The sequence below is a fragment of the Calypte anna genome, chromosome 1 (assembly GCF_003957555.1).
Source record: "Calypte anna isolate BGI_N300 chromosome 1, bCalAnn1_v1.p, whole genome shotgun sequence".
Lineage (NCBI taxonomy): Eukaryota > Metazoa > Chordata > Aves > Apodiformes > Trochilidae > Calypte > Calypte anna.
The window spans coordinates 120240611-120264335 of NC_044244.1; the positions used below are offsets into that span (position 1 = coordinate 120240611).

Sequence of the window (23725 nt, forward strand, 5' to 3'; positions counted from 1 at the left end):
CTGGATCCTTACATGGGCATATGCAAGACCTAAGCCCAAGGCCCTGAAAACCTGAGTCAATAGCAAGGATTCCCCGGACCAGGATACCACCAACAAATGTGCTGATCAGCAGCAAGGACTTCTGGCTTTCCTGCCAGCATGTTGACCCCATCTCAGCTGCTTAACCAGGGTACCAAACCTGGTCATACCCTTTTCTCCTCTCTTCCTCTTTCCTTGTGCATTGTCCCCAAACCCTCCAGCTCCCTGCTTTCCCTCAGCCCAGGACCTGGCCCTCTGCCTGCTGTAGGAGGTGCCCTAGCAAGGATGAGGCACCTTTGCAGTGGTTCCTGTGCTGCTGGGAATATGCATACCACAGTTCAGATGAAAGACCTGAGCCTAGCAAGAAGCAAGAGTGACATTTAAGGCAGCAATCATCTGGCATTTTAGAAGAAATCGCTATCTAGTACAGAGAAACAATCCCATAATAAACAAAATGACAGAATCTACCCCACTGGAAAACAGCCATGAGAGTGGAGCTCTTACAAATGCATCTCTGACCTGAGAGATAAAACTAGAAAACTTGAAGCTGTGAAACCAACTTTGCATACCCTAATAAATTAGAAAGATAAGTGTTTCAGTTGATGTCTTGAGTTTTCTAAGAACAACAACTCTATTGGTACCACCTTACATGGGGCCAGGATGTCAGCCCTGAACTTTGTGGTATTGATCCAAAGCAGCCAACATCAAGTTGTTCAGCCAACATCAAACATCATCAGTGCTCCTATTAGCTCAGGAATGAATTCAGCACAGTACTCAATTTCCTAAGGAACTTTTCCTCTAGTAGGCAAATAGTATCACTTTGCTCAAGACCCATACCTGCTTGTTTAAGGTAAGTCTCTATGAAAACGCTGCCATCTTAACAGTTTATGTGAAAAATATGTCCAGGGTACAAAATTTAGTAGTGGCAATTCCAACGACAAGCTGTAATCCATGGAACTTGGGAACAGAGCTGGCTTGAAGGAAACAAAACTGCTTTTCCTCAAGGAAATTTTGAATTTTTCAGGGAAAAAAAATAAAATAAGAAAGTCCTGGAGCTAAATCAATATTTTGTTTCTACAAAGCAGCAACAGTGCCCTGAGTTCGGGAGTCTCTGCTTCCTTCGCTCTGAAAGGGAGCTTTAGGGTCTCATTCCATAAATAATGTTTCTGTGATGTTCCTCCTTCTTTATAAAGACAAACTAACCCTATCTGTGAAAACAGCTTCAACTGAAACTTCCTCCATTTTGATTGTTGGACAATACTTGACCAATCTTTGTAAAAAAAAAAAAGCTTTCTTACTAACATTTCTGTACTGATAAAATAAAATTTAAGCAAATAGAAGAACACATTTATATATATATATATATATATAAAAGTATATAGTAAAAGAGACATACATAGATTTGCAGTAATTAAATCAGTCTGAAGAAACTCTCTTCATTTGAAACAACTCCCCCCCACAGAAATTAATTAATATAAATAAATACCAGTTGAATACGTCTCTTTCTGCTGGGGAAGAAAGAGCTGTTTTGGTTTTCTCCCCTTTGGAATAATTATGTGTAAATTTTTTTTTTGCTACAATAAAAGATGGCGTTTTATGAATACTGCTGGAAGTCAAATTAAAAACTCAATGACATTTATACTATATCTAAAAGTCTTCTACTCATTAATTGCTCTTTTTTATCTAGACAACACAAATACTACTGGCACTGTTTTTCAGTCACGCATTCTTAAAATCATAACTCAACCTGCTCTATCCAGAGCATGAAGACAATCATGCTCACTACTTATATTCCTCTGTAAGACCCAGATACTAAGAAATCCCTAAATTAAAACTGATATAGTATTTCAGGCTTAAAAACAAATGTAGGTGAAACTACCCGCAGCTCAAGGTAAATATAACCCCTCGGGAAAAAACCTGCTCATACTGTAAACAAGAAAAATTGCTGTGCTGTTTCTGAGTATTATGGGGCTGGGAATTCCCTCTGGAAGCCTCTGATTTTCACCATACACTGACTTTTATCATAAGCTGTTCCTAATTTAGAAAAGGCCATGTTCTGACAAGTATCTGTCCTGTTTAGTTCTAGCAGATGGAAGCCATGAGGTGCTTTCTCAGCTTGAAACTCTTCCAAAACCTGAGGCACTAATCTGACATATTAAACTGAATTTATATAAAGTCATGTGTCTTTACATCATACAACATCATTTATTGCATTGCTAGGCAGTGACAGCTTAAGTTATGAAAATGCTGTACCACACAGCAAATCAGAGCTGGCTTTATAGCAGGTCTCATGAATTACTTCATCCAGAAAGAATAAATTTTGTGGGGGAGCATTCTGTATGGCATCCCTGCAGAGCAATAGATTGAAAGTGGATTTTAGCATTTACCTCTTGCTCAACTATAAATCAGGAATTAGAATTGATAATGGCAGTTATCCGTCAACAGCCATGTAACTGAAGATAAGCAGCAGTTCTATGGATAAAAAGAGTTAGTTTATTTAAATTTTTTATTGTTTATTTAAGAAAATCTGTCCTCCTCTATTTCAAATGTTTCCAGGCTCTGTATAGAGAGTGATTAGACCCATGCGGGTCGTCAGCATGGATAAGGAAGATGCATTTGAAGTTACATCTCTCTAGATTGCAGAACATTATTCTGAAACTTTAGCAGAGGGCTTGAGCTCAGGTGCAGCAGTTGACATTGCAGACTTCTCTTGACAGAAGACCTGGAAAGATCTTCTACCAGAGCCGGCAGGATTCTGCCCCTCTGTTCATCGTCGTGTTCCTTGGGCAATTGAAAGCTTTGCGGAACTCTTCAAAGTTGCTCATGGCACCAATAACTCTGCAAAGAGAAAAGTGGGTTGTCTTGTGTTAAACACCTCAAGCCTGCAAGTGTTTCAGAGTGCTCACCTCAGATTGAATTTCCAGGCTTCCCTTGTCATTTTTCCACAAATAAAAGCAAAAATTCAGGAGAAGCCCTCCCTTTTAATGTTAATGCGCAGAGAGTCTTGTTTCACTCAGTTCTCTGAGAAGCATCTCACTTTGCTAAAAACTCAACAACAAACAATTGCACTTTCTGGGTTCTATGTCATTCAGAACAATTGTCTAGCCTGACCCTGGGCAGCAAGGTAGCATTGCACAGTGGAATCTTTCTTCCAGCAGCTGCCAAAATGCTGCAGCCCAGCGAGCAGGAGACTGTAAGGACAGACTGTGGGTGTGCTGGAAGTGATCTGGTACAGCTCATGCCAGCCAGATTCTTGCCACAACACCCTCTTCCTCACTTATTGGGTCAGGTCAGCCTAGCACCTGAGAGCACCAAAACTCCTCTGTCATATTTGGCAATAGATTTTCTGAGGCTCTGACCAGCTCTCAGGCTCTCTTGCTTCTATCGCAGATGGTGTGATGCTGAAAAAGCAGAGCATCCCTGCCTCACAGGAGCTAGACAATGTGTCTCCATCCCAGACTGACACCTCCAGGCACAGGGAGAGAGCTCACACTTGGTATGCAGTTATCCTTGGCTCCAGCTTTCATGTTAGTATTATTTCATGCTGTCAGAAATTACTATTTTACCATTTCTAGATTGGGATTGTGTTGTTGTGCTGACTTTTCCCAGGCTTTTAAGCATCTTGGAATTTATAACCTGAAATTTGCAATGGTATTAAAGTAAACAGCATCCTGAGTTAAAAGCAGAAAAGTATCTACTGAGATATTAATTGCATGCCTTTCCAACCTCTTTGTTTTGCAGTGGGAAGGCATTTTTCTCCACTGCAGACAATCAGCTTCTCAGAGTAACTCAGCATGGTAGAACACATTCTTATTACAATGATTAGACTTTCTGTGGGTAAGAAGATTTGCAGTAAGCTGGCAAAAAAATGTCTAAAGGTCAGTTTTGTAAGGCGAATTACAAAATTAGGTTAGGTTTCAAATAAGATCTACAGCTTCACTGTAAAAACATTGCAGATTCATATTCAGGGATAGGAACTGCAAGAACTGGTCATACAGAACTGCTGAAGTTGGTAGGACTTCTGCCTGCCACAGCAAGCATTTCTCTCTGAAACCAGTGAAGACTATCCAGTGAAAGGCCTTTATGTGTCCACACATGTGATTTTTCTTCCCATGGTTTGATATTGCCACATTTTAACTGTGGAATCAGAATGAGCTGTCTGGATTTCAACTCATTGAACTACAGCAGAGATATCTTCCCATGAGTGGGTCATCCTGAGCTCCCTAGGCATAGAAATATGTACTTGAAGAGGCTAAGTACTCCAAATTTATTACTTAGTGAAAGATTATAAATACATACACTTTCAAAAAATATTATTTTGACTGGGCAGAGAACCTGGGATGACTAGCTCAGATGCACACACCTGTGCCCAGGATATATATTGCTCATTTCTATAGTCTTTTAGATTTACTTTTTATAATTACTTTTAAAAAGCTCTTTGGGCCTTTTTGATAGTAAAGGCTATGTTGCTGTTGTAATGGTCTTGGGACATAAATGAATCAAAGTTAGGGGAAATAGATAATATAATTTTTTAGCCCAGTTGATACAATTTTGCAAGAAAAGACAACTGCCAGAGTTTCTCTTCAGCTTGTTAGGAATATTCCACATAAAAACTAAGAAAAAATTTGTCTGTATTTCCTAGACTGCAAATTCATCTAATCTTCTCTAGAATTTTCTTCCTTAGCCTGATTACCTCATGAGTATTCCTCATGAATCCTCTATTCCCTGTATATTTTGTGATTTCCACCATCCCATGGGAATGTAGCTCTGTAATTATTCAGAATTTATAAATACAGGTAAATAAATATGGAGACTAAAAGGCAAGAGATGATTATTTTACAAAAATCATAACAAGGATGGGAATTATAAAAATATATATTTCTGTAGGCTAAAGACCAACCTGATAATCCTGCCCATTGTCAAGATGCATTCCTATTTCTTTAAAGGCATGTAGATTTGTATATTGAGCTAATTTTCCCTTAGCTAGCTGGTGGAACAGGCATTGCAAAGGTACAGCACTGCAGGTTTCAGTGCAGATTATAGAAGTCTACTGAGACCAAGCATACACATGTGCAATGCTAGCTTACATTAAACTTGTGTCATCCTGTTTCCAGTTCCATTATTTCTTAATTCATTCTGGTTATAAGTAGCCCAAGGTGTGGTATGCGTGCCATGTTTATATCTTCAGCTTTGGAGTGTCTGTGTTGAGGGAACATGTCAGGGTACCTATGAAGCAGCCTCACAACTCCCTGTGAAGAGAGTAGTGCTATTTCTACTTTATAAAGAGAAAACTGAGGCAAAGGGGGCTTGTCACCTAAATTTAGCCATGGAGAAGGTAGGATCCCAGCTCCCTCTTTAGTCAACAGAAGGTGGTAGGAGTTCCCAGATGGCAACTAATCCTGTGTATTGGAGACAACTCCATCATGAATCTGCTCATGGAGTTAGCATCCTTCTGCCAAATAGAAACCTAATGTTGCACTTGGCTGAGTGAAAACACGTGGTTCTTCTTTAAGTAAATACAAATTATATCATTCCCAACAAAAAAGCCTTGCTCTTACTCACAGAAACTCTGTGAAGAAGCACAGGAATAAACTCTGCTCAAACCTTCCTCCTTTTTCCGCCTTTACTTCTTGAGGTTCAAGGGTGTTTGTGGTTATGAAAACTTGTGGGAGGCCTTTTGGGCAAGGACCCAGACACGTTACAGCTGGACTACTTCAGCCCCTTCAAGCCAAGTGTCTCTTGAAGGGTAATTAAGCATTCAGTCTTGAGCTGAACTTACAGGACATGTTTTGCATTGGATTATCAACATAATTCAAGGAACTCACTTTAAAATTTGTGATGAAATCAGGCAGATTAAATCAAGGACCCCTCTAATATTAATTGTTTTCTAACACAGAATTACAAAGAAAAAATAGTGATAGGTTAGACATTTCAGATACTCAAGCCATGATTATAGGTCATGGGGATCAGAGCACGTTCTGGTTAAAGTGCTTTGGAAAGTAAATGCAAGCCCCTCATTTTTCCAGAAGAGAAATTGTAATAGTGAAAGTTAAGTGAGTAAAACCAGTTCAATTTCAAACTAAGTCAAGAGCACAGTCCAATTTTGTGTTTGCTCTTAAAATGCTAAATTTCTTCACTTGTGTGCTGCAGTGATTGATTCTGTCTATATACCAAGCAAATATATTATTTGCACTACCTGAACTGAGGAGGGCTGTGAGCTCCAATATATATTTGTTCTCTCGCAGATTCTGGTCTAAAGGAGTTGCATCTTACCTAATAAAAAATAAAAAGCAGAAATATACATGTTATCTGGGATGACTTTGGAAGTAAAGTGGAATGTAATCTTACTGTTCTTAAGATGCCTGTGACTTACAGACTGCACAAAAGGGAAAGACACAAACTCCTATTTTTTCATCTTTGTTGACTTGCACTCTTCTGTTGGTATATTCCCTTGTTTTTCAAATCCCTTAATGGATCTAGTCTCTAGCCTAGGTTATTCTTCACCCACTCATTCCCATCATCTAATCAAAGTCACTTTACTAGTTCTTATTTTGAAGTTTTCTATAATGGTATATTGCTTTTCAGCTTTTGCTGCAGCATCTGACATCTTAATTACTAAGCATGCTTGATCTCAAAGCTATGTAATGTGTATAAAAGGGACACATCATCTCTAGAACTGCAGCTATGTTACCTCACACATTTGTTCCATGTCAGAATGTCAGTTTCTTTTGAAATTACAGGTTTTTCAGGTTTCTATCTGTTGTTCCCAATTCACTGGTCCTAATGCAATACCTGACCCAATTGCAAATGACCACAAAACAGGGTAGAGATAATATTTGTACATCTGAATAATACCTCTTATGCTGTATCCATTGCATGAAAAATCTCACTTAAGCAACCCCTGATTTACAAAGTGTTGCCCCTCATGTTGAATGTTTCTGTTGACAAAAGCCTTTGTGCCAGACTGCCCACTATGGGGACTTCAGTGCAATTTGGATGGCTGAAGACAGCCCTGGCCATTTGAGTCAGTCTGCTGAGTGTCTTGAGCTCTGTGGGAATAGGCTGAGGTCAAGGGTACCAGGTCTACACTGCTCTCACTGTGCAAGTGCCTCCCCTCAAAGGGTCCACTGGACATACGATTCCTCCAGTGGTCCTGTAATACCCCCAGATCTTCTCCATGGTTTCTAAGTTCTGGAGAAAAACTGACACAGTGTGAAACTCATCTCAGAGTAAAGAACCAAAATGGAGTTTTCACATTGGTCAATACTGTCAAATTTAAGTGGCCCATAAACCTATAAATTACTACACCGACACTCAGCAAAGAAGGGATTTTCAGCCAGGGTTGCTTAAAAACAATGTTAGTTGCATTGGGTCTTTCTTTAGATGATTCATTCCTACAACTGCCAGGAGAAGTTTTATAGCCCAACTTCTCCCTCCTCATATATGGAGTCTGCCACAATAATTCTTGATTCTCTCCCTTGTTCTGCATGTTTTTCTTTGGAAACTCACATACTCTAAACTCAAAGGCTTAATACAGCATATCTAGTGTACACCAAATTAACATGGGTTAAAAATCACTAAGATTTTCTTCATTGCTGATTAGTTTCCCTGAATAACATGCTCAGTAGTGAATGGTGATGACACATTTGCAACAGGAGTCTGTGGTGGAAGAAATCAGAAACTGCTGTATATGACAAGCACCAGAAAATGGGAATATCAAATGGAAAGAGGTTAAGGAGTCAATACATGCAAGAAGACCCTTGCAGCAGAAGGAAACAGCATGAGGAAAGAAAGCTGCTGTGACAACACAGCAAAATCAAGAATTATTTCAGGAGTTCTAACATCATGGATAGATAGATAGAGAGAGAGAGAGATAACGACAAAGAAAGAAAGAGAAAAGAAATAACAGTCCTGGGAGAAGAAGGCTCTGCTTATACCAAAAAAACCCACCTGGGTTTGGCTGATGTAAATGGTTGAAACAAAGCAGTCTTATTTCTGTACGGTATATTGTGCAGGTTAATCGATGGGGACTTGAAACATGTTTGTAATACTCACGTGTGCATAACTCAAGAAGAAAAGCTGGTTGTGTGTGAATTCAAGGCCTGGTAGTAAAGGTTCTTCCTCTCCTCCCCTATTTTCTGCAATCCATCTCCTGTATGCCTGATAAGAAAGAGATATTGAGTGTCTTTCAGTGACTTGGAGCCTAACCACAGCTTTTTCTTATTTATTTAATTTTATTTTTTTTATAATACTATGTTTCAGATACTTTTCATCTACTTACCCTGAAAGCCTCTCGCAAACCTCCGTTATCTGCAATGTTTTCTGCCAAAGTCCTCTTGCCTTTCACCTGACAAAATGAAAGAACATCAGTCACTTGACCCATTTCTGAACTTCCTTCTTGATCAACTTCAAGAACCAGCAAAAAAATAAAACAAGGAGAGAACGACCTCAGCCAATTCCAACCATCATTTCTCTGGTTAAAAAAATTGAACTTCAATGTGAAAACTGTCAGTAAACAATTCTCCATGATGAGTTACCCTGGCACTGGTCCTAGATCTCTGCAACACAAAATGTAGCAGATAAAATTCACTCAAGAATCCAGTCCCTGATCTTTCATCTGGACATCAATAATATTCCCCTGAAGACTGTTTTGTTCTGCTTGCGTGTGAGATCCAGCAGCCACTTTCTTAAACTTTTATCTAAAAGACTATATTTTTTTCCTACATAATTCTTTATGTACTGCTGAGATGTTAAAATAACTTTTAGGTCATAACCTAAAACAGCACAATTAAAAACTGTCAGAGACAGAATTGAAATTTATAGCATATTTAGTACTCTAAAAATATCTGCCTGCTGCTTTTCCCCAGTATCGATTCCAAGAGCAAGAGCAATAGCTATAGCAATTGCAACAGGAATATATTGTGAGAAGAAGCACTATCTAAACTTTCTGGGGAAAAAAGCCAGTCTCCTGGTATTACTAAGTGCCACATCACAATGAAGAAATCAAATGCAAGTGCAGCATTATCTTGGATCCCCCAGCCAACCAGGGGCTTTGTGCTACTAAATTGTATTTGTAATTAAGCAGTTTTACTCTGTACTGTGCCTCAAATGAGCTAGGTAATTGAACACACTTTTGAGCAGAGCTCTGAAGGTCAATGCTGTCCTGTAAATCCTCTAATGACAGGCTCTCCCATACAGCAAAAATGAGATTTGCAGGGCTGGGGTCAGGAACCAATCTCATTTCAGGTGGGCAAAAGGGAAAAATTGGGGAGAAGAGGTAAAAGGACCTAGGGGACACCCAGCTACATGTACACCTCAGTGTACATGTACTATACAGTGTAGATGAGCATTTTGCTTGATGTCTTGGGTTCAGTGTTACACCCAAGCATGTAACAGAGGAGAAACTGAAGCAATAAGTGCACCCTTTTCTAGCCAGCTCTCCCTCCTCTCAGGAAGTGCGAGAGATTTTTTTAGGAAAAAAGGTGCTGTGGCACCAGACATTAGCTGGGGTTTTTTTCTGGCCTGCCTACTCATACATTCTTCTTGCAGTGGGCTTGTGAAGTAGACTGATTTAGAGCATAAAATGAGAGAGACCCAGCACTGGCACTTGGGTCATAGGTCATTTTAATAAGTGGAAGAAGTCTTCCCGCCAGTCTCAGGCAGCTCTGGGTCAGGTATCTGAGACTACTCTGTGCAGACAGCTTGTGACAGGACTCAAGGACCATGATAAGCCTTTTATTTGATCAGACTACTTGATGTGATTACTGCACTCTGAAGCTATTTCTATATCCACTTTTTCTTTCATTACACTTCTTTTCTAGAGACATTTTTATTGTAAACTGGATGAGAAAGAAGAAGAGTAAATAGGTTTCTTGATTCATGTAAAATATTCCTACGGTGGCAAAACCCTGCAGATTGTACAAATATTGATGTAAATGTCAGGGAAAAAAAGGGTACTGTCATGCACAACACTTCATACAAAAGCTATAAAGTATGGCATAAACTATCAAGATTCTTCCTTTATTCTCCAAAGAGTGCTTTAGGTTATCCCATAGAAACAGAAGGAAAAAGCCTATGGGTTACAGGATTTTTCTGGTAAGCCCATCCACCAGCTTGAAAGGCAGTAGCTACATTGGAGGGGAAAATTCCATCATTCTACCCCATCTGAAGAGACTCTAGAAGGTAAAGGGAGTGTCCAAGCTAATGGCAGAAGCATGGGAAGAGCTCAGTCACACCTTTGGCAAGGCTTTAATGATCATTAAGTGGCTTTTTTGTAGCTTATACAGATAGTCAGGAATGTTTCTGAAATTTTTTATTTGTAAATTAGCTTACACGAAGTATTTCAAATTTGAGTTGTTGAAATTCAGACTGGACTACAGTATGGCCTTGTTATCCCTGAGACTAACACAAAAAGCCCAGGGGAAGAGTTAGAAATATTGCTAGACATTCAGTGTGACCTCTCTATTCTCAAAAAGGTAAAGACATAACTCTATTTCTCATTCTAAAATGTAAGCAGTTGAGTAGAGATTGGTTTTATTCTGAAAGCTAAGAGTCAAATCATGTCTCAGCCAACATTGTTGGAATTTTAATTATTGATTTCTGAAGATCTGGGATTTATCCTATTTATCCTTCCTTTTGGATACTAACATAATGTGCACATTTTCAGTGAAGGCCATAGCTCTAATAGACAGTGAAACAGAAAACATTCCCTTCCACTTTCTTTCTCACCCTTTTCTATCCTACTCCCTTCATTTGAGATACAAATTGGGGCTGTGGGCACACACAGAAGAAATAGTAGGTAGGGTTTATCCATCCATTTTATAGCTGTAATAAATAACAAGGGGAATGGCTAAAGGAATCTATAGTACATGCATTATCCTCTTTTTTAAAATATTTGTTGCTCCATTTTCATTATGGACATCATATTTAGAAAGCATTTAATATGCTCACAGCAATTAGACTGGCCCTGCTGAGCAACTTCATCCTCTTCCTCTGATTCCAATACCATGTGATGGGGACAAATGGTTTAACCCTGTCACCGGGGTGTAGGTAGTGGTATTTGATGAGGCTAATCAAATCTGACAGACAATTTTTGTCACAATTATTCAATTCAAAAAGTGATTTCTTGTGAGAAATTAAGTTGGTAGCCTAATATTCCAGTATGCTGGGATTTATAAAAAGATAACTTAAAAAAACCTCCAGAAACTTCTAATGTAAAGCTGTGTTCAATCACTGGTGGTTTACATACATGTAATCCAGCTTTCTTCCAGTAGTAGCTGCTGTATTGATTAATCATGCATTTTGTTTTCTCTTTAAATTTTTCTTCAGAGTCAGATGTCCACCAAGGGTCTAAATTTCCATTTTTGTCATATTTCCGACCTTGAAAAAGAAAGAAGGAAGAAAGCAACAAAGAGAGAAAAGGAATGGTTTTGGTAGGAGAAAAACTTGCATTTTTCCAGTTTGGGAATCAATAATCTGCACAGAAATGAGAGGTGAATGTAGTCATGCAAGTGTGTGTACAAAATGGCAGGACCAGTGAGAAAAATTTTGACCTCACTCAAGTAGCTGGTAAAAATCTGGCATTCTATTTATCATCATAATTTCCATTTTTGGAAAAAAAATTAGTAATGACTAATTAGTTCTATAGCACATTTTATAATTACATAGTGTAAAAAGCATATGAGCTTTCTTGTAAGTATAATTGTGAGTATTTTTCATCCTCAGAATATATGTCTTTGATTCTGCAAACCTGATGATAACTACTGTATTATTAATTAACTATATGCTTGATCAGGAAAAAAAATAATCCATCCCATGGAAACTTCTGAAGTTTTTTGCCTTGGAACAAACCCCAAACATTTGGATACAGTTCAGGGAAGTAAAAAGAATATGTACATCCCATTCCCAAGACTGATGGTAACTGCAATGGCTCATGGAAGATCCAGTTCCAGGTCCCTGCTCTGTATCATTTGAGGAGAGGATCTGACTTCCATTGTGACTCCAGGCAGTCAGGGAGGAACCCAAGGCTTGCTTTCCCATGCACACCACTACCCCTTGCCCAGACTCTTGCCTTCCAAATACAGATAAATACATTTCTAGGGCATTTACTCTCCTGAACAAGGCAACACACAGGGAAAAAAATAAAGAAATAAAAAGATCAAGGAGAATGGCTTTAGTATGTGGAATCATGCCCACTGGCTGCTCCTCACCTCTCTTTCCTGGAGTCATAACAAATGATCAAACCACAGAGCAAGGTCGCACCCACATGGGCAAACAACCCTTCTCTCAAAAAAAAGTTCTAACATGTCTTATGTCTATGTTACTGCAACAAAAGGTTGTATAATTCCTGACTGATGGACCTCGAGGTCATTGCACTGAGGAATAAATTCAGGCCCTCCACATCGCACTACAGGATGGAAAAATCATCCAGTACCCATGTACTGTAACATCCTCTGTAGCAGCATCTCTCAACCATGCCAGATTCAGATGGAGGTCAGCTTTAGAAACCAGGTATATGAAATCAAACAACGCACCTGAATACATAGTTGGACTTGCTGCACCATAACCTGTATGATACACAAGTGGTAGGGCAAGTTTGGGAAGAAGTTTTTCTTCTTTCAGGAGTGTTTGCTTGTGCAAAATGCCATGGAGCAGGGCCACCAGCATACAAGGTTTTCACTTCCTTTTTTAACAAGTATTCGAAGTAACACAACATAAACAACCTAACTTCAGTTAGGCAGAGAGCTAGAGGCCTGGTTTTCCTTAAACTCCCTATATTTTGAGTGGAGAGAAGTTTCTCTAGACAGTGAGTAGGGTGGGATATCAGTCAGACACCAAGAACTGCTCCTTGGAGTAGGAGGTTCGTCTTTCTCTCTCTCTCTTGCCTGCCTGTCTCTGTCAGGAGACAGATTTTAAAAATCAGTTTACTGAGATAGCCAAGGTTAGGTGGTGGTAATGCCCCACAGTTTATATGAAAAGTTGATTTGACGTTTTCAGACCATTTCTTCTTTTTTTTTTTTTTTTTTTTTTAATATTTTGCAATATTTTTTCTGTTCCACTTTTGTTTCCATGTTATATTTTAATATTTGCATGTAATTGTCTTTTGAAAAAAAAGTAAAAATTTACATTAAAAACTTTCATAAAAGTAATTTTTATCTTAGCAGAATTTATCCCTTTGTGTCCTCCTATGCCCCACAGCTGGGACTTTCTGAATCTGTTGTTTTTTCAGATTCCATTCAAAATAAAGAGAAAGTGTCAAAAAAAAAAAATATTAACTTTTCTTCACACAATTCAGCGTTGTAAAACAAACAAACAAAGCCCAAAACCAACAATAAAAATTCAAAAGCTTATAAAATTCATCTTTATGATCTGCCAACTCCTTAAAAAAACAAAACAAAAGTTATCAGCATATAGACAAATACTTACCATTACTGTCAAATCCATGAGTAAACTCGTGGCCAACAATTACTCCTATAGCACCATAGCTTAATGACCTGTAATATAAAGAAGCAGTTTCCTCAGTAAGTCTTCACAACTCATGAGCATCAAAGGACAGAAGACCTCAGGAAAACTCATTATTTATTTAAACTGGAGTGAGGAATGGGGCTAAAAAATCATACTTGCACCATTCTGACTCAAAGTTATTGAAGTCTGAACACTAAATCCTTGTTGTTCAAAAGCAACCTTTAATATAAAGCTTTAAAAAGCATTGTGATGCTTCAGTCTTCTAATCAAATCACTTATTAGCATCATATGTGCTCCAAAACGTCTCCTTCAGCTGACTGCCTTGTGTATACTCTAACAGAGAACAGGACAAAGTTGGAGGTGAAATTATTCCTTTAGCATCACCATGATCCGGTGACGGCATGGAGCAAAAAAATTACCAACTTTAGTTTGTGAAGCATTAAACAGATCTCCCTTCCATTTTAAAATGAAGTCATACAATTTCCTTCCACCTGCACATGAACAGGACGTGAACTACAATCAGATCTAATGCACTGGAGAAAAGGAATAGTAAGAAATATTTTTTATTCCTGACTGACAAATATATTTCCCTCATTACGTCCAAATTAACATGCTTCTGGGAGAGCTTTTTTATATCAAATGGATATTGCAGGGGGAAAGTGATCTACTAAATGCACCTTTCATTTGTTGTTTTTTTGCTATTCTAATTATTTCAGTTATTGAGATACCATACTTCAAAATAGCTTAAAGTGTTTCTAACACATTGGTTTGAAACAGGAGAAAGGCAGAGGGTTTTGAAGTAATATATTATTACTGGACCTAATGATCCATAGCACACTAATTGCTCATCTCAGTCATGCCCAAAAAGTATTATATGATTTAATTCCCCCACTCCCATGACAATTCTTCACTTTGTTTTTGTCTTCCCTGAAAGGTAATCTGCATGTGAAAAAAATCTTCCCTACTGTTACATTTTTTTTTTCTCACAAGTGCTATTGCAAACCTTCAGTAAAAATGTTGGTTAAAATTATACATTTCAGCAACGGAAATATCATCCTTTTGTGTGACAAATTTGTAATCTTGTGCAGCACACAGTGATAATTATCCATACTAAATGTACTGTGTTAGACTTGTTTTCCATATCTGAAGTTAAGTGGTTATACAGGATTTTTTGCAGCTGAAGAAGTATAAAAAATGGCACAAAACATAAGGAGGTACAGAAAAACCAGTAAACCCTTTCAATAAAGACATTTTTCTTTTCCTCTAGGATTTCCGGTCAGCAAGGGTGGCAGGGACAAAGAACAAGCTGTTGCCCAGGCACACCTTGAGCTTTCCCCAGCTCCAAAAGATGGGATGAAATTTGGGATCATCTTTGGCTTTTGCTTCTGTGACCCCCCTTGAACATTTTGTTCAGTTTAACAACATTCTTGTCAGAAATGTTCCCAGCTCTGCTCATGCTCTCTGCTTCTAGGGCACAGCTGGGCAGAGATGGAAGAAATTAGGTGCAGCCCAGCAGGTACCATGATAGAGGGGAACTTTCTGAGACTGGGGAGACTAAAAAGACCCTAAGAAAGCTACTGGGTCAAGTAGCTAGAAGTCTGTTTCAATACACCTGGCACTGAAGACTTGTAACTATGAAAGATGGCATTCAAATGGCATTAAAATACAATTTTGTATACTGAGAAGTGATAACTTAGCTTCCCTTTATGCAAATGGTTGCAGCTGCTTTATAGAGGTTATGCTAAAACTGGACACTAGAACTCTACTAAATGCTTAATATTTGTTAATCAGTTTTCTAGCAAGTGCCAATGATTTTTTCCTTATTTGTCTGTTCCAGTGCCATGTACTGTTTCTTTGAAGCAGATAGAAAACAGCTCCAAAATATTTCAAGGACAAAAGCAATCTGTTGTCTGATATAAACCAGCTACGTTTGTTTATCAAATTTCATTTTGATAGGTACTCAAGCAAAACCAATTTAAGCTAAGGTAACCTTTTAAAAAGAGAAATGAGCAAAATACAATTCTTTGAAAGAACCACAGCTTTATTGTTATAGAAGAAGGTCAGGGTACAGAGAAATCTCTTCAGAAAGCAAAGCTGGAAATAGGTCTGCAATAACCACAGCAAAAAGTAAGTTCACCTTGATAAGAAAGGACTTTCTTCTATCCCCAATTACCACATAGAAATTACCACTTAGAAAGTCACCTGCCTCATAAGAATTCTCTTTGAATGCAAGTTCATTTGTTCCTATATTGAACGTGTCTCTCTACATATATTGCCAAATTTCCTGTTTTCAAGGATACATCTAGATTGGAAGACAGCAAATCCAGGATGCTTTAAAAGTCAGATTTTTTTTTAACAAAGATACATTACTGATATGTTTCATCAGTAGCTGGCTTAATATAACTGCAGAATAACTTCCAGAAGCTGCTGTCAGAAACTTCTTATGGTCTCATCTTACCCTAAAATAGAAAGTTATTGAACTGCACAAAACAGTGATTTTTCAAAATTAAATATATGTGACCTGTAATTACTCTTCCTCAGCAACAGTATCACATGGGGCTGCTCAGGCAATCACTTCTGCACATGGAAATTATCGCATGCACCTCAACAGGCATAGGTGAAGGTCCACTGTTAATCTTGGATATTAGCAGAAAGTGAACAATAAACTCATAATAAATGGCTCCTTGGGGTATTCACTCCTGTTCACGAAGTGTTAGTTACTTGACTTATAATTCTTTTTAATACCTGTCGTGTGCACACTGCTGCATCTGCATGCTATAGCATTGAATGGCTTCCACTCAGGTGCACTAAATTAGCAATTCCTGTGAGAAATCAGTCATCAGTTTAAGACAACAGCAACACGTAGAGTTCCCAAGGGGAAGAAAAGTTATCCACACAAAGTAACCGTTTTCAAAGTCTGCTTTTTCAAAAGCAAAAGCAGGACGCATCAAGGAAGAACATACAGCCCAAGGGCCAAGCTTTCCCTACAGAAGAGCAGCACAGCATCCCTGTACACTACCTGGTGGTCTTCCTTAGCCACTTTCTCTATGCGCCCCTCTTTGTCTATATGAGCTTCCAACACCTTTCCCTGCTATTCCTCATTTCCCAGTGTTCAAGGTCGCCTGGTGCAGTACTTACCTAGGATACTCCTTTCCCCAAAAGAAAGGCTTTTGAAGTTCTCCTGCTGGGAATCCTGCAACAGAAAAGCAGTAACAGTGAGGTCCCTGGCTCAGTACAGATGAATAGCAGCCACAATGCCCACGGGCTGGAATTTTATGAACATTTTTTTAGCATCAGAAGGTTTTGCTAGAGGAGCTCTACCTCAGGTTGTAGTTTCAAAATGAAGTAGAGAGGATCTTTAAGAAGAAACAGGGATCCTCTCTCTTCAGGACTACAGTGGCAACAAGATGCTGAACTGCAAAAACTTTATTTCTTCTGTGACTACTTGCCTGTCTTTTTGTGTAAGTGTCTGCATTCCTGTGAACAAACACCTAATGTTTCCTGATGTCCTGGTTTGGGCCAGGATAAAGGTGATTTTCTGTCTTGTACTTTTGCTTTTACCTAAGTCTCTTGTAAGTAGTTGCACTTGCTGAAATTAACAGCAAGTTTCTCAGACAGTGTGTGCTTCTAGAACTGATAACACTTGATGTTTATAGTTACTGCTAGAGACTGGTGTGCAGAGCCAAGGACACTGCTCAGCTCTTGTGAAAACTCTTGCCCTCCAGAAGGAAGAAAGAGGTCCCACCTTCAGCCCTCCTTTGGGGAGGAATGGACAAGATAGATGCCAGAACTGACCAAACAGAGTATTCCATCCCATATACGTCATACTCAGTATGAATTTGAGGCATCACGAGGGCCAAGCCGCTCTTCCAGCTTCCAGCTGCCTGTCCTTCCTGCCTTTCCTGCTTCCCTTCCTTCACCCAGCATCCTGGAAGGATTCCGTCCGTTCCTCTGCCTGTGGTCCTGATCCGTGCCAGCCCATATCTGTGTGTTCCTGCCTCCAGTTCCTGACTGCTGCCGACTCCAGGAGTCCAGCCTGGACTTTCCCAGGGCTGCCCTGCAGCCTCGGTGGTGATGTGAGAGTTATTGGGGAAAAGGGGGGAGGAATGTGGTATCCATTTTCCTGTATATTTGTATATATTTAGTAATTTTTCCTATTTATCGTTACTGTTTCATTAAAGTTGTGCAGTTTAGTTTCCAACCCATAAGTCTCTCTCCCTTATTCTCTCTCCTTTCTTTATCAGCGAGGAGAGAGAGATTAATAGAGAGTGTCTGTTACTCGGTTTAATTGCCGGGCCAGTGTTAAACCGTGAACACCTGTGAAAAAGAAAACATCTATTGGACTGCCCTCAGATGTTGACAGATCAACAGAGAATATATTGGCAAAACACAACAAGAATTAGGAAAATGTTAGCTTAGTGAGGCTGCCGTGCAGCTGGAGACATAAGGAAGTGAAAAAAAATTTCACCAATTAAGCCTAATTATATATAGCCTATAAAAAACAGAGGTAAATTAAAATACGTAGGGACTTAGGTGAAAAAGAGCTCTTGAGTATTAAGGCTGTAAGGTCAGTCTAGCTACAGGAATCACTTGACTGCTTCTGGTAGACAAACTACTCACCAAAAACCTGTCCCTCTAATGACTGATGATCTACTGATGTTATAGATGTAGACCAAATTGTTCCTCAAATTCAAAGTCACAGATCTATTTCTAATTCCTGGATGATATTTCACTGCTACAGTTCTGAAGATACCAGAACTGACACATGGTAACTGTTTAAAACCTCAAAGAATAAATACTAAATAATTTATCTGTGGCTGGTTTTCAATGCTGGTGAAAAGTGCAGTCCTTACAGGCTCAAATGTGAAATTTGATGTCTCATGTCAGGCGTTACCAACTATAAAACATGGGCATACACCTACTTGGTAGGTTATCTCACATGGGCGTCACATTGTTAATGTGGAACCAGTTTCCTTGGGTAAGTATTTTATTTTTCCAGGAACCCCTACTTCATCTTACATGTCTCACTTCAAGAAATCACCTGGCAACTCATATCAAAACAAAAAATGTATTCACTTCATTCTAACATTATTCAGATTTTTGTTCATAAATAGGACATGGATTTCTTTATATCTGAGATAAACTGTCATGAAAGATTTTTGTTCTTTCCTTTCAAACTCTTTAAAGATAATATGCTGCATGTAATCCACAGAATGATAGAATCATAACATGGCTAGTGTTAGAAAGGCCCTTAAAGATCATCTAGTTTCAACCCCCCTTCATGAACAGGCACACCTCCCACCAGACCAGGTTGCTCAAGGCCCCATTCAGCCTGGCCTTGAACACTGCCAGGGAGGGTTTACCCACAACTTCTCTAGGCAATCTGTTTCAGTGACTTACCACCCCCAAAATCAAGGATTTTCCCCTAATCTCTAAACTGAATCTCCCCTCTTCAAGTTTGAAACCATTTCTTGTCTGCTTGCTACACAGCCATACAAAAAGCCCTTCCCCAGCTTTCTTGTAGGCCCCTAGAGAGACTGGAAAGCCACTATGAAGTTTCCTCAAAGTCTCCTCTTCTCCAGGCTGAACAACCTCAGCTTCCTCAGTCTGTCTTCACAGGGGAGGTGCTCCAGCCCTCTGATCATTTCAGTGTCTCTCCTCTGGACACGTTCCAGGAGCTCTGTGTCCTTCTTATGCTGGGGACTCCAGAAAGGGACATGATACTCCAGGTGGGGTCTCTCAAGAGCAGAGTAGAGGAGGAGAATCAATCCCCTTGACCTGCTGGCTACATTCCTTTTGATGCAGCCCAGGACACAGTTGGCTTTCTGGGCTGTCAAAATTCATGTCAAATGATGTTGCAAGTGGCCTGTACTCCTTGCCTGACTTTTTTTCTGCTGCTCTTCTCTGGCTGCCTTGACTACCTATTTTCAATGGGTTTACAGAAAGTGTGGTTTTCAAACTTATTTTCTGAACATTTTTCACTCCTACTTCACCAGATGTTTTACTGTTTCAAGTATGATATCATTTGCTTTTCCAGTGCTACAAAACACAATTGTACCAATATCAAGGAAAAAGTTTTCCTAATCTAATTCTTTGCTGCCCAACACACACAGAAGAGTATTTATTCTGTATGCTTTTAAACATCTCACACCAATGGTACACTCATCCAATCTGAAGAAAATTGCTTGTTAGTACACTAAGTTAAAAGCAGGTGTTAAGAGTGGGGAAAAAAATGTAGGCTAAATTACATTGCCACCAGGAACTGAATGTCAGGAAAGGTTTTTGGACTTGATAAAGAAAATATTTAACACACAGATCATTAGGGTTTGCTAACCTTGAATGATCCTCCACCCCCCAGCATATGAGAGCAACTGTGACCAAAAAAACCCAAATGAGCCTCTACTGAAAATGGTATGAATCGAGGCAGGATAGTCACCTCACAAATCACGTTTAAGGATCATGTAGTCCTGTGTGCCCATCACCACATCAAGGTGCTATTAAGATCTTGTGAGGAGCTGAAATCATTTTGTCCAGTTATAGACTCGTGTAGTGAATTTGCACTTGCCTGTGTGCCAGGGAGAGGTCATATACATTATTTACAGTAAACTTGGTACAAATCTTGACTCAGGGTCATCCATATAAGAAACAGACTTTAAAGTTATCTCCGTAGGACACTGGTGAAACACCATAAAATCTGAATTAAGCAATAAAACAAAGTTTTCACTGACTATTTGATGTGGATATTCACATCAACTCTCATAGAGGAGAGGTGTTTTTCCTGAACAACGGGTTGATAATGACTTTACTCAAAGCCAGGATTAATTTTTCATAAGACAGGTCTGAGCATAGAGCTTATTGAAGGAGTGGTTTCTGCTTCTGGGCAGCTGTGTGAAACTTCTTTGCAGTCTGATTGTACTTAAGGAAGGCTAGGAAGTATTCTCAGGCCAAAGCAGAGTCAGAAGCCACTAGAATGTAATACACCATTAGGATAAACTCAGGGAACTGGAATGTATTACTCAAAACAGGATTTCTTTTTTCTTGTTTAAGAAAAATATTATCTGATTTTGAAAGCAATTCTTGGGCAGCTGGTAAAGCAAAGGTGTCCTGTTCTCCAGGGATTAGTAGCACAAAATGAGAGGGTGCTTGTCTGCTGTTGCAACACTACAAGGAAAACATTCAAACGTGGCAACACTGGGATCCCTGCAATGCAATGCCTCCCTCAGACAAGCATCAACCACATCATCGTTGGAGGGAACAAGGATATCAATATGCTAGACCTAGAATCTCCTTGAAATTATAATAGGAGATATATCACCTGACAGTTTCTTATTTTGTCGTGTTTGAATCCCTCAATATAGGCAATTCCCTTGTGAGGTCTCTTTCTTGCTTGCTTGGCATATTGTATGTAAGAGATTTAATGACAAAACTCAGAGAGCTCATGGTAGGCTGTAGAAGCAATAAATACTAATGGGATTATTTGTATGCCACTGAAGTTCACGCAAGCAAAGCACTGATCCAGAGGAGTAAGTCAGCCAGACTTCAGAGAGTTGCTCATCTTAAGGGATGGATACAAGCACTGGGGATGTACTTCAAGCAAACACTTCACCATAAATTTATCCTGTAGTGAGTTGTTTCATGCTTTCTCCCTCTATGCAGCCTCCGAAGAGGAATATGGGCTGGAAAGACCTCTCTCCTTACACTTTATTGCTTGTGCAGGTTCAGAGCCTACAGTCCAGGCCATTACACACCAACAGCACATGGCAAGAAAATTGTATTGTCTTACTACAGAACCTACACAAACTTTTCCACCATAGGTAAGGCCTGAACTTGCAGAATCTGCCCTGATGACCTTCTTACAATCTTACAACTTTTGGAGCAATGTCTTAGGTCTATAGCATCATTCTGAGATGAGCAATGCCATCACATGCCACTAGAGCACTGGAGGGAGGGGACAGCTGAGTTCAAGCTGTCACAGAAGAGGCGTTGATGTCCTACATCCATGAATCTTGCAGGTGGCAAGGTGGTACAGCTAGGCTAAATCATCCTTCTGTGGGCTTTGTATCACTGATCACAGCTCTTGAGAGCCAAGCAATTCTGATCACAGCTCTTTAAGCCCAGCAGTTCAACCATTTTTCGGTCACTTGACTCTCTACTTGCTCAGCCCATTTTTCAGCATTTGAGAATATATTAGGGAAGTCAGTGCTGAAATTTTTGCTATAGTCTAGATGAATCACATTTGTAGCTCTCCCCTCATTCACTGAGTTAGTCAGCTCATCTTAGAAGGCTGGTCAAGGAAAGTGTTTCTAGGATGTACTCAATCATGTACATAGGAACTGATGTGAGGCTGACCAGTTTGTAGCTCCCTGGATTCCTTCTTGAAACAAGAATGACATTTCTTTCTTCCAGTCCTCAGAAACCTTCCTCAGTCACAACAGCTGTTCAAAGATAATGAAGAGAGGGCTCACAACAACATCAGTCAGCTTCTTCAGCACTGTCACCCTGCACCCTGACAGAGCCCATGGACTTATGTCTGCCCAGTCTGTTTAATAATTCCCCAAATTTCTCCTCTTCCACTAAGGGTAAGTGTCCTTGCTCCAGAATTCCCCTCTGGTCTCAAGGGCATGGACACTTTGAAAGCCAATCTTACTAGTGAAGACTGAGGTAATGAAGTCATTGAGTACTGTGGCCTTTTCCATGCAAGTTGTCCATAGGTTCTCATTCTTTGCCCCTGTTCCCATATTTCCTAGACTTTCTACTGCTGCTGCTAACACTTGCAGAAAACATTTCTTGTGGCACTTCACATCCCTCGCCAGATTCATCTCCAGGTAGAATCTAGGTTTCCAAAGTCTTGTGTCTGGGTCCTTGAACAGTGACTCTTTGCTGAGCTTTCCTCTTACTTACCCTACTGCTCTGGAATGCAGTGGAGTACATCTGGCTGACTTCAAATATTTCACTCTGAATTTATGATCTTGAAGCCTTGACAGTACTCTTGACTTGCACAAAACTACTTTTAACATAATTGAAGGTTTCTAGATTCATTTTATCCATTATATCATTTTCAGTTTTCCTCTGCAGCAAGGTGCGATAAAGCTTGTCAGAATGTATTTCAAATTTGAAACGTTTTTTTTTTTATAATTTCTTCAATTTTATAGGGGTTTTACTACCATTAGTGAATCCATTTACCAGTATACACCTTCAGGGTATTAATGCACACGTTTTGCAGATGAACGCCTTGAGACTCAGTGTAATATTGTAAGTTCAACAAGAAGATACAAGCAATCAAATTTTATTTGATAGTTCCCTGAAGTGACGCAGACTAATAATGGATGAAGTAAATGAAAAATACATCAGATGGCTCAGGAGGAAATTTGGAGTTCAAATAGGAATTAGAATTCTATAGTTCAGTTACATAATTCAGTTATATTGCATGGTATTTTTTAACTGAGGAAGAGGAGATCTGGTAAAGACTTACTCTGTCAGTGCATTTACAGTTTCCAATAATTAGTTGGTTTGTTTAAAGCAACTTCTGACAGGCTAATGAATCCAGCATTTAAATAATGGGTACAGAAGACAACTCTCATAAACTGTGTGATATAGAGAGTGCTCCACCAGCTGTTTTACTGGCAGTTCTCTGAGGCATTTAAAAGCTGTAACTTTCAAGTCACTGAAAGAACTCAGATGGCAAACTTTAAGGAATGACATCTAAGGAGAAGACTAACTGCTGGTCAGTAAATAAAGGGTATTGAATTAAGGTCAGGAATTAAACATGAAGACAGTTAAGGTGTTGGTTATAGGGATGGACACATTTGTTTTAAATGGTTCTACAGATTTCAGTTAGGGCAACTAAATCTCTTCTCAGTGTCTTCTGTGACGACTTTGCATGATCTGCTTGGGCTCTAGCTGCCAGTCTCAATGGGCAAAGCTGTCATGTAAGTTCTCTTTCAGATACACCAGACATAAGGAAATGCTGTAGAATATCTTAGACAGCTTAAAGCAATTCTGTGTATGTGATTAGGATCAAACTCTTTCATAGCATGGACCTGAATACTACACTTAATGTCAGGTTTTATCCTGTAGACAAAGAGGATAAGAAAACATAAATTGAGTAAAGACTGAAAATATGAATTTTGTAGGCACAGTAACTGTTCCATGCTATGCATTAATATAAAGCTTAAGTTCTCAAGGAGTAGCAAATAAATTCATTAACAGATAAAGAAAAGTGATGATATTAAAACAGAGAACT

The 23725-nt window shown here is 39.2% G+C and overlaps 1 protein-coding gene across 1 annotated transcript in view; it reads right to left on the reverse strand.

The window, feature by feature from the left end:
• Positions 1–2434: 2434 nt before the first annotated feature.
• The window catches only part of PHEX (phosphate regulating endopeptidase homolog X-linked), a 105732-nt gene continuing 84441 nt past the window's right edge, over positions 2435–23725 (reverse strand). Inside the window, exons 16-22 of the mRNA XM_008505955.2 lie at positions 16621–16675; positions 13444–13511; positions 11267–11397; positions 8300–8365; positions 8074–8178; positions 6215–6291; positions 2435–2856 (exon numbers count right to left, since the gene is read on the reverse strand). Of these exons, the coding sequence (XP_008504177.1) occupies positions 2754–2856; positions 6215–6291; positions 8074–8178; positions 8300–8365; positions 11267–11397; positions 13444–13511; positions 16621–16675 (605 nt within the window). The 3' untranslated portion in view covers positions 2435–2753. The remainder of the gene's footprint in view (positions 2857–6214; positions 6292–8073; positions 8179–8299; positions 8366–11266; positions 11398–13443; positions 13512–16620; positions 16676–23725) is intronic.